General features: G+C 51.7%; 1 protein-coding gene across 1 annotated transcript in view; it reads left to right on the top strand.

The window, feature by feature from the left end:
• CCDC50 (coiled-coil domain containing 50) overlaps positions 1-1,806 on the top strand; it is a 50,406-nt gene extending 48,600 nt beyond the window's left edge. Inside the window, exons 11-12 of the mRNA XM_048506978.1 lie at positions 65-138; positions 1,017-1,806. Coding sequence (XP_048362935.1) covers positions 65-138; positions 1,017-1,036 — 94 coding nt within the window. The 3' untranslated portion in view covers positions 1,037-1,806. The remainder of the gene's footprint in view (positions 1-64; positions 139-1,016) is intronic.
• Positions 1,807-14,392: the final 12,586 nt, after the last annotated feature.

Below are 14,392 nucleotides of genomic sequence, written 5' to 3'. Positions count from 1 at the left end.
TGCAGCGGTGTGTCTGCTGCTTCCCCCTGACGGTTCTCCCCGTCTCTCTCTCTCTCTGTTCCAGGCCGCCGCCGCCTGCCTCGGAGGACCTGGGTCACCTGGCCAATCTAGGCTCCAAGCCGGAAGCTTCTCATAAAGGTGAGGGGCAGCCTCGTTCCCAGTGTGCCAAATGCGGGGCTTTCAAGGGCAGGACGTGGCAGAGGGGGGGCGGGGCTGGCGTTGGCTTCTGCCCTTGACTTGCAGCTCTGTGTTTTTGCCCACTTGCACGGCCAGCTGCTGAAAGGGTGGGAGTTTGTCAGGACGAAGGTGAAGCAGGCCAAGGTGGGCTGGGCTGGGCTGCTTCTGCAGATGGAGAGGGCAGGGCTGGTTCTCCGGGGATGCCACCCTAGAGGAGCTTATGGGGCCTGTAAGTCCCACTGGGGCTCGGATGGCTGATGGGAACTGTAGTCCATGAACATCTGGAGTGCCAAAGGTGCACCACCACTGCTCTATGAGATGGGATGTTGGGCTAGAGCAGTGATGGTGAACCTTTGGCACTCCAGATGTTCATGGACTACAGTTCCCATCAGCCAATTGGCCATGCTGGCAGGGGCTGATGGGAACTGTAGTCCATAACACCTGGAGTGCCAAAGGTTCGCCACCACGGGCATAGGTGGAATGACATGGCCTGAAAGCAGCTAGCAGAGGGCGGGGCCCAGGAGATGGGTTGTGGGCAACACACCTGAACTTAAAACTGTGTTTGCCCCGCCCTGACCCCTTCTGAGCAACCAGGTGCAAGAGGTTCCCGAATCCCAAAAGCCAAGCAGAATTCTTAGGATTTGCTGAGAACGGCGTTCTTGCGTATTTGTTGCCTTTCGCCATTTCTACCCCGCCGTTCTCCTCCGTCGAGACCCAGAGTGGCTCGCAGCATTCTCACCAAGCACCAGAGCAGGGATTCAAACCGGGGTAGTTCCCAGCGGGGTGCTCCAACCACCACAACGTGCCGGCTGACGCAAGCCTTCTCTGTCTTTCTACAGGTTACCACTACAAGCAGTAGGCCAACTGGACTTAGCAACAACTGATACTGACTGACTGTCTTCTGTAGCAGCTACGACTGGAATACGTGTGGGGGGGTCTCTGGGGGCCTTTTCTCCGGGGGTCCTGGCAGCCAGGCGGCCTCCGTGCGCGGACAGTGCCTCTGTTTCTTCCGCCTGTGGGTCTCTTCCTCTCCCTTGGGGCTTCTCTCTCGGGGCCGGGCAGTGAAATCTGGCTTCGATGCAGCCCCCCTGCCCCCCTCCTTCCTAGCCAAGCAGAATTTCTCGGGTTGCCTAATTGGCGCTTGGACCTTTGTGGCATCTTCCAGGGCCTCTCCTCTTTTGCTGGTCCCCAAAAGTTTCCTTTTGTTTCTGAACGTGTGTGTGTGTGAGAGAGAACAGGGCAGAGCAGGAACCGGCAGACGTTCCTTTGAGTGGAGTCGTGCGATGGGGTCAGGTTGTGGGGGAGAAACATGGGGTACCACCTCCCCTGAACGTGCTGATTGGTTGCCTCTGGGGCAGGGTGGCCCCCAGCCCCTTTGCAACCCTCTCTGGGTCAGCTGATGACCTCCGGGTTTTCATGATGGAACTGTTGTGGACATTTTCCATTTTGGGCTCAAGCACTGGGACTTCCCGTGTGTTTGCCAACATGTAAATTGTACCGGAGGAGCAGTGGAGGAATCTCAACACAGTGAAGAAGAGTTGGATTTATATCCCCCCTTTCTCTCCTGTAAGGAGACTCAAAGGGGCTTACAATCTCCTTCCCCCCCCCCCCACCCCAAAACAAACACCCTGGGACAGTGATGGCGAACCTTTTCGAGCCCAAGTGCCCAAATTGCAACTCAAAACCCACTTATTTATTGCAAAGTGCCAAAACGGCAATTTAATCTCAATACTGAGGTTTCAGTTAAGAAAAAATGGTTGGCTCCGAGGCATGCATTACTCGAGAGTAAGCTTGGTGATAGTCGGTGGCTTTACTTTGAAGCAACCATGCAACTCTTCCAATGGGTGAATCACGACCCTAGGAGGGTTTACTCAGAAGCAAGCCCCATTGCCAGCAACCAAGCTTACTCCTGGGTAAAGGATCGCGCTTTAGTTCTTTGCATGAAAATCAGTGGGGTTTAACAGAGCTTTACAGGGTTACCTACGCTGCTTCCCCAAAACTAGGTCTTAGGTTTAGTGCTAATAATCGAGCCCAGCGGCCCAGGCCAGCCTAGATGTGTGGGGAGGGGATATTGTGTTTGCGTGTGCCCACAGAGAGGGCTCTGAGTGCCACCTCTGGCACCCGTGCCATAGGTTCGCCACCACAGATCTATGGTGTGGGGCTGGAAAGTACCATCAGGTTGCAGCTGACTTACAGTGACCCTGTAGGTTTTTCAAGCAAGGCAAGAGATGTTCCAAGTGGTTTCCCGTTGCCTGCCTCTGTGTGTAGCGACCCGGGGGTTTCTTGGTGGCCTCCCACCCAAGTACTAGCCAGGGCTGACTTCACTGCTTCGCTTCTGAGATCTGATGAGAGAGGGCTGGCCGGGCCACTCTAGTATTTCCAGTTCTGGTATTTCCAGTTCAGGGGTCTCAGGAGTCAGGCAGGGCACAGAGGAGAGCACAGAGGGTCAGAGTCTGGAACTCTTGGGATTCCTGGCTTGACCTGTAATCAGGTGTCTCCACCTGTCCCTGGAACACTCGCCCTGCTTCCCATCTGATGTACATGCAATGAGACTCTGAGCTGCGCACCCGTGGCGTGTGTGAAAACGTCCCTTGGTGGTCCTGTAGCCTGCTTTGTCTGAGAGGGGGTGGGAGAAGAAGAAGAGGAGTTTGGATTTATATCTCCCCCTTTCTCTCCTGCAGGAGACTCAAAGGGGCTGACAATCTCCTTGCCCTTCCCCCCTCACAACAAACACCCTGTGAGGTGGGTGGGGCTGAGAGAGCTCCGAGAAGCTGTGACTAGCCCAAGGTCACCCAGCTGGCGTGTGTGGGAGGGCACAGGCTAATCTGAATTCCCCAGAGAAGCCTCCGCAGCTCAGGCGGCAGAGCCGGGAATCAAACCCGGTTCCTCCAGATTAGATACACGAGCTCTTCACCTCCTACGCCACTGCTTCTTCTTTGCACCTGCCCTTTTCTCAAACTCCAGCCCTAACCAAGCCCAGATTTCACTGCCCTTTTGGCCAGCCCGGCTACTTTCTCTGCTCCGTGTTTTAAAGAATTCGTGCTCTTCCTCTTTATTTTTTTGTCGAAATAGCCAATATGCGCAGCGTACATGTTCCTTCTCCCAGCCCCCCCTCCCCCCCTTTTCTTTCTCTTCTCTTCAAAACTCTCGCAGTGCCGTTAATAGAACAGTTGGGTTTTTTAATATGTTTATTTTTATACGACGCGGAATAGTCGAATGTTAATTATTTTTACTAACGAAGCTGCCATTTCTCCTCCTCGGTTGTTTGCGTCCCGTCGGAACTGTATTTATTCTCACTCGGTGTTTGGAGATGGGTTTGGGTGGTCGTGGGCAGGCCCACCGCCGGGGGTACCCCTCGGCCGATGTGTCCGGCCGCTGTCTTGCTGCCTCCCCAAGCAAAGCTGTCTGGGGGGATCCAGATGTTTTCTACGTGTTTTCCTTTGCACTGGGGAACAGACTGTGAGTCTGTTTAACGCTCAGGGAGAGGAGAGTTGGCGAGGGGAGGGAGAATCAGCAAAAATCTTGGGTGCCTCCCCCCCCCCCGGACAGGAGGGTCAAGTTAAGGGAGATGCGCCCTCCAGCGGCCAGCCTTGGGAATTTCGAAGCTGGGAAGTCTTCTCTTGCTCCCGTATGAATGAGCCGTGGGTGTTCGGGAAGTCGTTTTGGAAATCCCTCCAAATGTTATGAGGCCCATTGTGCAAAGGGGAACAACAGCAGAAGAAGAGATTGCGTTTATATCCCATCTTTCTGTCCTGTAAAGAGACACAAGGAGGCTTACAAACGCCTTTTCCCTTCCTCTTCCCACAACAGACCCCTTGCGAGGCAGGTGGGGCTGAGAGAGCGCCTAAGAACTGTGACCGGCTCGAGGTCGCCCAGCAGGAATGTAGGAGTGCGGAAACACAGCTGGTTCACCAGATAAGCCTCTGCCACTCAGGTGGAGGAATCAAACCCGGTTCCCCAGATTAGAGTCCACCTGCTCTTAACCACCACACCGCACTGGAGCAGTTGCTCCTCCGTAGAAAATACTGTGGGCTGCTGCCGGGAATAACTTTGCTCTCGTGGGATTTGGCCACGCTTTCTCTCTCTCTCCCTCTCTCTCTGGATCAGAGTGCTGTGTGGATCCTTGGGCCTGCACAGTCCGCCCTCTGGCCTTTCTGCTAAGAGGGGGGCCCAGGGCCTCAGCATTTTCTCAGCAGGCCCCTTCGGACCTCTTCAGACGAACTGATATTTCTGTCTTGTGCCAAGCTGGTCTGCTTTGGCCTCCTGACCACCGGGGGGGTGGGGGTGGGGGTGGTCTTCATAGGAAGGGCCGCAGAGACCAGCACCATTCAGGACGAGCCGCTCCTTCGTCCTCCATCCCACCATACGCTTCCAGCGACTTCTCCGCATCCAGATCTCGACGCCCTCTTCAACTGCCATTGCTGCCTGTCTCCCTGCCCCTACTTGGGGGGGCTTTGCCCCCATCTCACAAGCACAAAATTCTCCATCCCTCCAGCCGAGAGCAACCTGCCCCTGACGGGAGAAAGCGTCAGAGATGCCGTTTTCGTTCTGCAGTTGTGACCAAAGTATTTGCTGACCAGTTGAGAGCATCATGTGCAAGTCCACTGGAAGCGAATCCCCTGCGGGCAGAGGAGCCCTTCCCCGGGGAGGAAACTCCAGCCGGCCGCTGCCCCCGTGGAGATCTCGCTGGGCGTCTTTTCAGGGAAAGCTGTTCTGGAATGTAGCCCGTGGGGATTTGCCTTTCAAGCCCAAGGCTGGTGTTGAGCTCAGCCCCCCCCCCTTTGAGAGCTCTCTGCCACTTGGCCTCTTTGCTCTGGACATGAATTGCGGGCATTTGAAGCTGCCCATCTAGGCTTGGTGGCGTAGCACCAAGGGGATAGGGGGCAACGCACCAGGTGCATGGCCCTGCAGGGGCGTGGTCAGGGCGTTCCAGGGCGTGGCAGGGGCACACGCATGCCCCAGGTGCAACTCCCCCTCGCTCCTCCCCTGCCTGGCACCTGGCTTTTCTGACTGCTGCCCACCTTTGCTGCCCTTAAACTTTGCAAAGGGCACGATGCCATCTTGGCCTGCTGTCGGGTTGTCTGTTGTGTTGAATTCCGGCTGAAGGATTTATATGTTTAATCTTAACAGCAGGGTTTTGGAAGTCAAAGTGTGTGGGGTGTTTGTTTTTTTTAAATCAGAATGTCTCAGTGGGGTGGGGTATGAAATGTATTGTAAATGTATGGAGGAGTAGAGGGAAAGTTGTGAGAGGCAGTCTCTCGAAATGGAGACGGACGCCAAAAAAATTTCAAGCGGTCTTGTGATTTTCTGGAAACTCTTGGCCTTAGAGCTCCCCCCCCCCCCATTTAGATTGCTGATTTCAGTCAAGTTTTCCAAAGACTAAAGAGACCAGACATAGAGATATTGCTGTAAAAGGAAGTTATCACACTGCTTCAGCAGTGGTAAAGTTTTTTTCACACCAGGGGAAGGGGATATGTCCCAGCAGCTCTAAAGGTTTTCAACTCCAAGGTAGTTCAGCAACTTCTCTATGGAGTTCCCTTATGGATAACTGCATGGAACAAGTCCGTTGAAAGAATACAATCTGGCTTCCTCTATAAAATACTCTGATTACCACACTCTGTACCATATGCTGTACTATGCTTAGAAACTGGTCAGAACCTACTTGAAACAAGAGCATGGCTGAATACATTCAAGTATTGGACTAAAGAGACGCGATCCCTGCAACGGCCGGGTTGACTTTGCGTCACAGATTCCAGCATCTTTTGCAAATATCCGCAGCGATTCCCAGCTCACCAATGTTAATTCCGTGTGAGTAACTGTGCTAAGTCTGTTGCAGGACAATTAAACAGCCGTCCTGTGGCACTTTGAGGATTAATGGAATTTATTCCAGCGGACGCTTCTGTCCATCCAAGTTGCCGGCATCTGAAGACTTGAACCCCGAGTCACAAACGCCTCTCCCAGAATAAGAAGAGTTTGGATTTATATCCCCCCCCCCACTTTTCTCTCCTGCAGGAGACTCAAAGGGGCTGACAATCTCCTTGCCCTTCCCCCTTCACAACAAACACCTTGTGAGGTGGGTGGGGCTGAGAGAGCTTTGAGAAGCTGTGACTAGCCCAAGGTCACCCAGCTGGCGTGTGTGGGAGTGCACAAGCTAATCTTGTTCACCAGATAAGCCTCCACAGCTTGGGCGGCAGAGCTGGGAATCAAACCCGGTTCCTCCAGATTAGAGTACACGAGCTCTCAACCTCCTACGCCATAAGCTGCGTTAATCTTTCGGATAGGACACCATTTTGCCTTTAAGATTCTCCCAGCACAAGAGTGGTGCAGAAACTCATCCATGTCTTAAACCAGCTTGGTTATAGCTTCAGTTGGACATTAAAACATCCAGTCTACCATTTCTTCCTGGGTCATGACCCCAACCGTGTGGTTTTGAGATGTCGAAGCGTGCTGCGTGAGCCGAAGCAAGCGTGCACACTGAAGGGGTTGGAGGTTGCGTCGTTGTGCTTTCTCCTGTTTCTCCCTCTAGGACAGTGGTGGCGAACCTTTGGCACTCCAGATGTTATGGACTACAATTCCCATCAGCCCCTGCCAACAATTGGCCATGCTGGCAATTTAGCCATGCTGGCAGGGGATGATGGGAATTGTAGTCCATAACATCTAGAGTGCCAAAGGTTCACCACCATGGGTCTAGGATGTCTTCTCTGCTTTCACGTGGTCTGTCAGCAGCACAGGGGCTACTGACGTGCCGAAAAGCCAAGATGTGAATGCAGCAACGGGCTCAAACGAATGTCCAAGCTTGCTTATGTACCACCGGCTTCCAGGGTTACTTGGACTTCCAGGGTTGTCCAAACAAAATTGGCATTTTAGCTTCCAATGCAACGCGTTCACAAAGCCAAAACCATCTGAACTCTCAGCCCACCCCTTCCTCACGGCCTGGGTTTGGTCCTTGGGCCTGGCTTGTGCCCCTTCAGTATTCCTGTCTACTAGACCTAACCCAGTAGCCCTGTAGGTGTTAGTGGACTCTGCTGAGATATTAGGGAGAGGTTTGTGCTGTTGGGCGTGGGACAGGCTTTGAGGGGTATGTGTTTTTTTCTGAGACTGCAATGCTGGAACGGAAAATAAAATCTTGGCGTTTATTTACAAAAAGTGTGTGTCTTTTGTTACATGACGCAGTTGGGTGAATTTCTCCCTCTCTGGTTGTGCGTTTCTGGTTCATGGTGGAGGAGTAGGAAGTTAGGAAGCATTAAGAAGAGCAGAAGAAGAGTTAGGATTTATACTCCACTTTTCTCAACTGTAAGGAAACTGTCATGACCCCAACTGTGTGGTTTTGAGATGTCAAAGCGTGCTGCGTGAGCCAAAGCAAGTGTTCACACTGAAGGGGTTGGGGGTTGCGTTGTTGTGTGACAAACTCCATCCCCTTCCTCTCCCCACAACAGACACCCTGGGGGGGGGCGGGGGCGGGCTGATTCTTAAAAGAACTGGGACTAGCCCAAGGTCACCCAGCAGGAACGTCGGAGTGGGGAAACAAATCCGGTTCACCAGATTGGAGCCTGTTGCTCATGTGAAGGAGCGGGGAATCAAACCTGTTTCTCCACGTAAGAGTCCACAGCTCTTAACCACTACACCTCACTGGCTAACCATGCTGGAAACTTTTTGACACGGGGGCAGCTGGAGGCTCCTTGGGACGGGCCACGAAGCTGCGTCTCCCTTGAGTTGAAACCACAGACTTAGAAATTCAAACAGGACTTACAGAAGTTGCCCATCTTCTCTGCTCCTTTTACGCTCCAAAGCCTCCTTCCTCGCTTCAAATTCAGCAATGAGTGAAGATCAGAAACTAACCAGTGAACCGATGGATGGTCCAGATCTGTGCACGGAAAAAGGAACGTCCGCATTTGCCTTTTATCAGTGAAATTTTTTCCATCTTGTTTGCCGCAGCCATTCCTCCAATGCTCAAATAATCCTGAACGCTTTCTTAGAGCACTGAAATGGCAGTCGTTTAGCTAAGCCACTTATATCTTGCATGGGAATTGTCAGCCTAGTAGATTCCAAAAGGAATTTTCTTATACAGGAGAAGGAATCAAAATTAAGAACATAAGAACAAGCCAGCTGGATCAGACCAGAGTCCATCTAGTCCAGCTCTCTGCTACTCGTAGTGGCCCACCAGGTGCCTTTGGGAGCTCTCATGCAGGAGGTGAAAGCAATGGCCTGCTGCTGCTGCTGCTGCTGCTCCCGAGCACCTGGTCTGCTGAGGCATTTGCAATCTCAGATCAAGGAGGATCAAGATTGGGAGCCATAGATCGACTTCTCCATAAATCTATCCAAGCCCTTTTTAAAGCTATCCAGGTGAGTGGCCATCACCACCTCCTGTGGCAGCATATTCCAAACACCAATCACACATTGTGTGAAGAAGTGTTTCCTTTTATTAGTCCCAATTCTTCCCCCCAGCATTTTCAATGGATGTCCCCTGGTTCTAGTATTGTGAGAAAGAGAGAAACATTTCTCTCTGTCCACATTTTCTACCCCAGGCATAATTTTATAGACTTCAATCCTATCCCCCCTCAGACGCCTCCTTTCCAAACTAAAGAGTCCCAAACGCTGCAGCCTCTCCTAAGCCTCTTATATCTTTTGTGGGAATTGTCAGCCTGGTAGCTTCCAAAAGGAAATTTCTTATGAAAACCAGCAACAAAATGTTGTATACCTGATGAAGTTTAGTTTAGTTTATTAGATTTGTATACCGCCCTACCCCCGAAGGGCTCAGGGCGGCGAACCACAGCTGCAGGATAACATCAACAACAATCATAACATTCAATAATAACAAAGCATAACATCAATAAACAGGAAGTGAATAACATGGCACGAATAAATAAATAACATACTATTTTAACCCAACATTCTAGCTATAAAACATACAGCTTTCCGACATTGGATTTATAATAGTACAGCATCCACATAATACATCACTACATCCCATAACATCGCATATAACCAACAATAGTCGTAAAATAACATCACCAATTATAAACAATAATACTCATATAATGACATTCCTAGCAGCCTAAGAAGAAGAAGAGTTTGGATTTATATCCCCCCTTTCTCTCCTGCAGGAGACTCAAAGGGGCTGACAATCTCCTCGCCCTTCCCCCCTAACAACAAACACCCTGTGAGGTAGGTGGGGCTGAGAGAGCTCCGAGAAGCTGTGACTAGCCCAAGGTCACCCAGCTGGCGTGGGTGGGAGTGCCCAGGCTAATCTGAATTCCCCAGATAAGCCTCCACAGCTCAGGCGGCAGAGCGGGGAATCAAACCCGGTTCCTCCAGATTAGTTACACGAGCTCTTAACCTCCTACGCCACTGCTGCTCTTAAGACGGCGACTTACATTTCAACAGCATACTACCCTCCCATAGAATCATGTAAGACCCATTAGACAATATGGGGGCGGGGGGGGGGGGGGAATCTGCACACCCAACACAATTTTCTTTTGCAACACAAACAAGACCACAGCTGCCTCCCCAAACCACTGGATATGGCGCTACTGTTGAGCTACAGCAGTCATTTACCTGGATTGGCTGGCTGACCCAGGAAAACCGAGTTGCAAATGATGGCTGTATGTATTTCAGCTTCGCTGGAATTTGCACTATGGACAAGGTTTACCGCTGGTTGTTCCATGTCAGCCAGCAAACCCAAGTGAATTATTGCTGCAATGCGAAGACAATTCATTGTCTAGTGGTGGGGATGGAGCAGAGCATGCCAAGGCCGCTCAGAGCTTAGTTGGGAGGGGGCATTCCCTCTGCCTATGCACACCCCTATGGATGGCCCTCTTGGGGTCTGCAGCGTTTGGGACTCTAGTTTGGAGAGGAGACGACTGAGGGGGGATATGATTGAAGTCTATCAAATTATGCCTGGGGGAGACGGAGGAGGGGGGGCACCAGCGGCCGGACGCCCCAAAAGCGTAGAAATGGTGAACAGCCTGGAAATCCCGTACATGAGGAAATTCAGGATATACACTTGAAATAAAGTTAAACACCGCCAGGGCCTCCTGTTGACAAGCGAGGGCTGCTGACCTAGCTGGCAAAGTCAGCTTAGAGTGAAAATATCTGGGTTTATGTAATGAGAGTGCTACATGTCTCCACCAGGTGGCTTTCAAAGATTGACTAAGAATTGCCGGGAGGTGATGGGATTCGTGTTGCAGGCAGCACCAAATGCCTGAAAATAAAAGGAAAAGTTTTATTTGAAGATCTGAGAGGAGCATTTTGTGGCTCACCCAATACGCACAGCACAGCTGATTTAAAGCAGAGAGAGAGGAGTCTTTCTCCTGCTTGTGATGACTGAGGTCCAGATTCCAGGCCTCGAGAGAATGCCCCGTGGGGTTGTGAAATCTTCCAGGCTTGGCAGCACTGAGAATCACGGAATCATAGAGTTGGAAGAGACCCCCAGGGGCCATCCAGTCCAACCCCCTGCAATGCAGGAGACACAATCAAAGCACTCGTGTCAGATGGCCACCCAGCCTCTCTTAAAAAACCTCCAAAGAAGGAGACTCCACCACCCTCCGAGGCAATGAATTCCACTGTTAAACAGCCCTGGCGGTCACGAAGTTTTTCCTGAGATTAAGGTGGAATCTCTGTTTCTTCACCTTGAACCGATCACTCCTGATCCCAGTCTCTGGAGCAGCAGGAAACAAGCTTGCTCCCTCACCAACATGACATCCCTTCAAATATCTGAACATCGCTATCATGTCAACCTTATCTTCACCAAACTAAACATCCCCAGCTCCTGAAGTTTCTTCTTGTAGAGCATGGATTCCAGACCTTTGACCATTTTGATTGCCCTCCTCTGGACCTGTCCCAGCTTGTCAATATCCTTCTTGAATTGTGGTGCCCATATTCCAGGTGGGCAGAGGTGGGATCCAGCAGGTTCTCACAGGTTCCCGAGAGTAGGTTACTAACTATTTGTGTGTGCCGAGACGGGGTTACTAATGGGTGATTTTGCCACCTGATTTTTGCCTTAGCTACGCCCCTCCTCTCAGCAGTAGACCGCAGGACTTGAAGCAGTCTAGCAGGAGGTGCACCGGCATGCGTGGCAGCCTGCGCCTGGTGCACTCATTTCCCGCCCAAGGACCGGCGCAGTGGCTGCGTCCTTGCCACAGCCCCACCCAGGAATGCCCCGCCCCCGGAATGCCCGGCCATGCCCCCGTCGTGCCCCGCCCAGCCCCATTGGCGCTACGCCACAGTTTGAATCCCACCACCATGGGAACCTGTTACTAAAATTTTTGGATCCCACCACTGCAGGTGAGGTGTAATCAATGCAGAACAGAGACGTACAATTGCATCCCTCGATCTTTACCTGAGCCACCTCTGCCAGTCCCAGGTCACACAGCACAGCCCCATCTATGTGGAGACCCCAAATGTCTTCTTGGTATCAGACAGGGGTCTGTCAGGAGGTCTCTCTGCAGGGGAGGTGTAAATCCAAACTCTTCTTCGTCTTCTTCTTGGGGCGATGCCTGCCTTGGCCAAGGGGAGCTCTTGGTTGCCCGCCCGGGCGAGGCAGAGGGAATGCCCCCTCCCAACTAAGCTCTGAGCGGCCTTGGCATGCTCTGCTCTTAATCTATGCCCGCTGTCTTGGAGGGGAGAACTCCCTTAGACTTGAACTGAATGCCTTTGAGATACACTTTTACAACCTTGTTTGGTGCAAAATGAACAGAGAACTCAGTGGAGAAAAGAGCAAATGCACCCCCCCCCCATTGACCCAGGTGAATGGCATCTGGGTTATCTCCCCCCCTCCCCGGATGCCCCAGCATTATTACCTGTGTAATAACCACCGCTGCCACCAGGAAGGTTTGGGGCAGTGGTGGGATCCAAAAATTTTAGTAACAGGTTCCCATGGTGGTGGGATTCAAACAGTGGCGTAGTGCCAATGGGACTGGGAGGGACATAATGGGGGCGTGGCTGGGCATTCTGGGGGGTGGGGCATTCCTGGGCAGGGCTGTGGCAAGGACGCAGCCGCTGCGCCGGTCCTTGGGCGGGAAACGAATGCGCGCAGGCTGCCACGCACGCCGGTGCACCTCCTGCTAGACTGCTTCAAGTTCTGCGCGCTACTGCGGAGAGGAGGGGCGTAACTAAGGCAAAAATCAGGTGGCAAAATCACCCATTAGGAACCCCCTCTCGGCACACACCAATAATTAGGAACCTACTCTCGGGAACCTGTGAGAACCTGCGGGATCCCACCTCTGGTTGGGGGCTTCCTGTACTCCTCAGGGAGGCTGATCCACAAGGCAGGGGCCACAACAGAGACCCTGGACCTTTCCCCACTTCCCTTAAGCCCCACGCTACTCGAGGAGAGTAGCGCGGGGTCCCTCGGCACTCCCCACTGAGAGGGCGGTGGGACGAGATGCAGTCAGCCCCGAAGCTGCTAAGCAGTCAAGTGCCCTCAGCAGTTTCAGCGCATGGCATCCCAGGTGCTCTTCTTAACGGGCTTTTTTTTGCATGGCTCCCACTTGCAGAGCTGGGTCGTGGGGACAGTATCGGGCTGCTGCTTACAGGGATGCTGCGCGCTGAGAGCAGCGCGCGGCATAGAGGGAAATGATGGGAGTGGGGAAAGGCCCCCTGAGAACTTAAAACCAATATTGCTAAGGTCTGCTTTCTTCTCTCATAAGGTAAGTAATTTGTATGCAAATGGACAACACAGTTGTGGGTCATTGTAGTGTGTGTAAATTGTCTTTATACCCTGATCATGTTGAACATCCCGCAACTGAGAAAATACAGCAACTTAAGCAATTTGCAGCACGTCAGACAAAGAGATGGGTCTATGCAAACGTCAAAAAATATTATGCACTTAGGTCTGTGAGAGGCAGAACAGCGGAACGCAGATCAACAACACGAAAAATAAAGATTCAAAAGGTCCATTAACTCAGCTTCTTTTCTTTCTTTTTTGGAAAATAGACACAATGAGGATGATTTAAAATTCTCTGTGTTGTACGCATATAAACCGCACCGATTTAACAGAGGTGTTGTCAAATAAAGCTTTATTAGAGAGAGAGGCTGATTTGACATATGAATGGAAATTATATTCCCCATTTGGGCTGAACAATAATATCCACTATAGCTGTTCTCTGCCGTTGCTTTCTACAAGCTTGTGAGCACAGCTGTGGCGAATTAACATCAGGTGTTAAAAGGCAAGTCATCCATTCAGCTTTATAGCAGACGGCTCAGCCTGGCAGAGAGAATTCACTCCATGCAGCAGCCAGGAAGTCACTGTTGTAAAAGACATAAAGAGTAAAGGCGTCTCTTATTCAGGCGGGTAATAATAAATTGATGCTATGGGTGAGCATAATGAATGATACTGTATAGTAGGCATTATGGCAGCTGTGTTGTTTTAATTATAGCTCAAGGATTCGGAGTCGGCTGAGGAAGTCTTTTGACTAAATTAGTGCAAGAAGAAGAAGAAGAAGAGATTGGATTGATATCCCCCCTTTCTCTCCTGCAGGAGACTCCAAGGGGCTGACAATCTCCTTGCCCTTCCCCCCTCACAACAAACACCCTGGGAGGTAGGTGGGGCTCAGAGAGGTCCGAGAAGCTGTGACTAGCCCAAGGTCACCACCCAGCTGGCATGTGTGGGAGTGCACAGGCTAATCTGAATTCCCCAGATAAGCCTCCACAGCTTGTAGTCCATGAACATCTGGGGCGCCAGAGTTGGACACTGCGATTCCATTAAGAAGATTCATTCCATCCATAATTCCCCGTTCACACTCACTGTTCTGCTCAGCTCCCTTCTTGTGCGTCTGTTTTAGGTAAATCAGCTCTCTTTTGCTGGGCTGCTTCACGCGGTCTTGCTAAACATCAATCGAAGCCATATTTCAGAACCGGATGAAGATCGGCTGTACAAAGTAGGCGCACCGAATGCTATCCTAGTTGGGGGGTGGGGGGTGGGCAGGGTGCGATCACAGCGCAATCGTGAGGAGGTGCCCTGCAGAAGGTGAGACTGATGGATGATGTTTTTATTTAGGTCACGATAGTGCCCAAAGCAACCACGAAGCCTCTGGCTCCTCTGAGGGAAGCCCGTGGGTGGGACGTCTTGGAATGCTCACAAGTATTTCATCTTCTGGGGGATTTGTCAGTCACAGAATCTTCGTGTTGCTCCAGGTGTGTCAGCTGAAGTCAAAGCACAGCAGGCTTGGAGTGCGGAAACGCACCTGGTTCACCAAATAAGCCTCTGGCACTCAGG

This window comes from Sphaerodactylus townsendi, linkage group LG08 (genome assembly GCF_021028975.2).
Source record: "Sphaerodactylus townsendi isolate TG3544 linkage group LG08, MPM_Stown_v2.3, whole genome shotgun sequence".
Taxonomy (NCBI): Eukaryota; Metazoa; Chordata; class Lepidosauria; order Squamata; family Sphaerodactylidae; genus Sphaerodactylus; species Sphaerodactylus townsendi.
The sequence above is the reverse complement of the archived record's forward strand: the minus strand, read 5'-3'. Positions and strand labels throughout refer to the sequence as shown.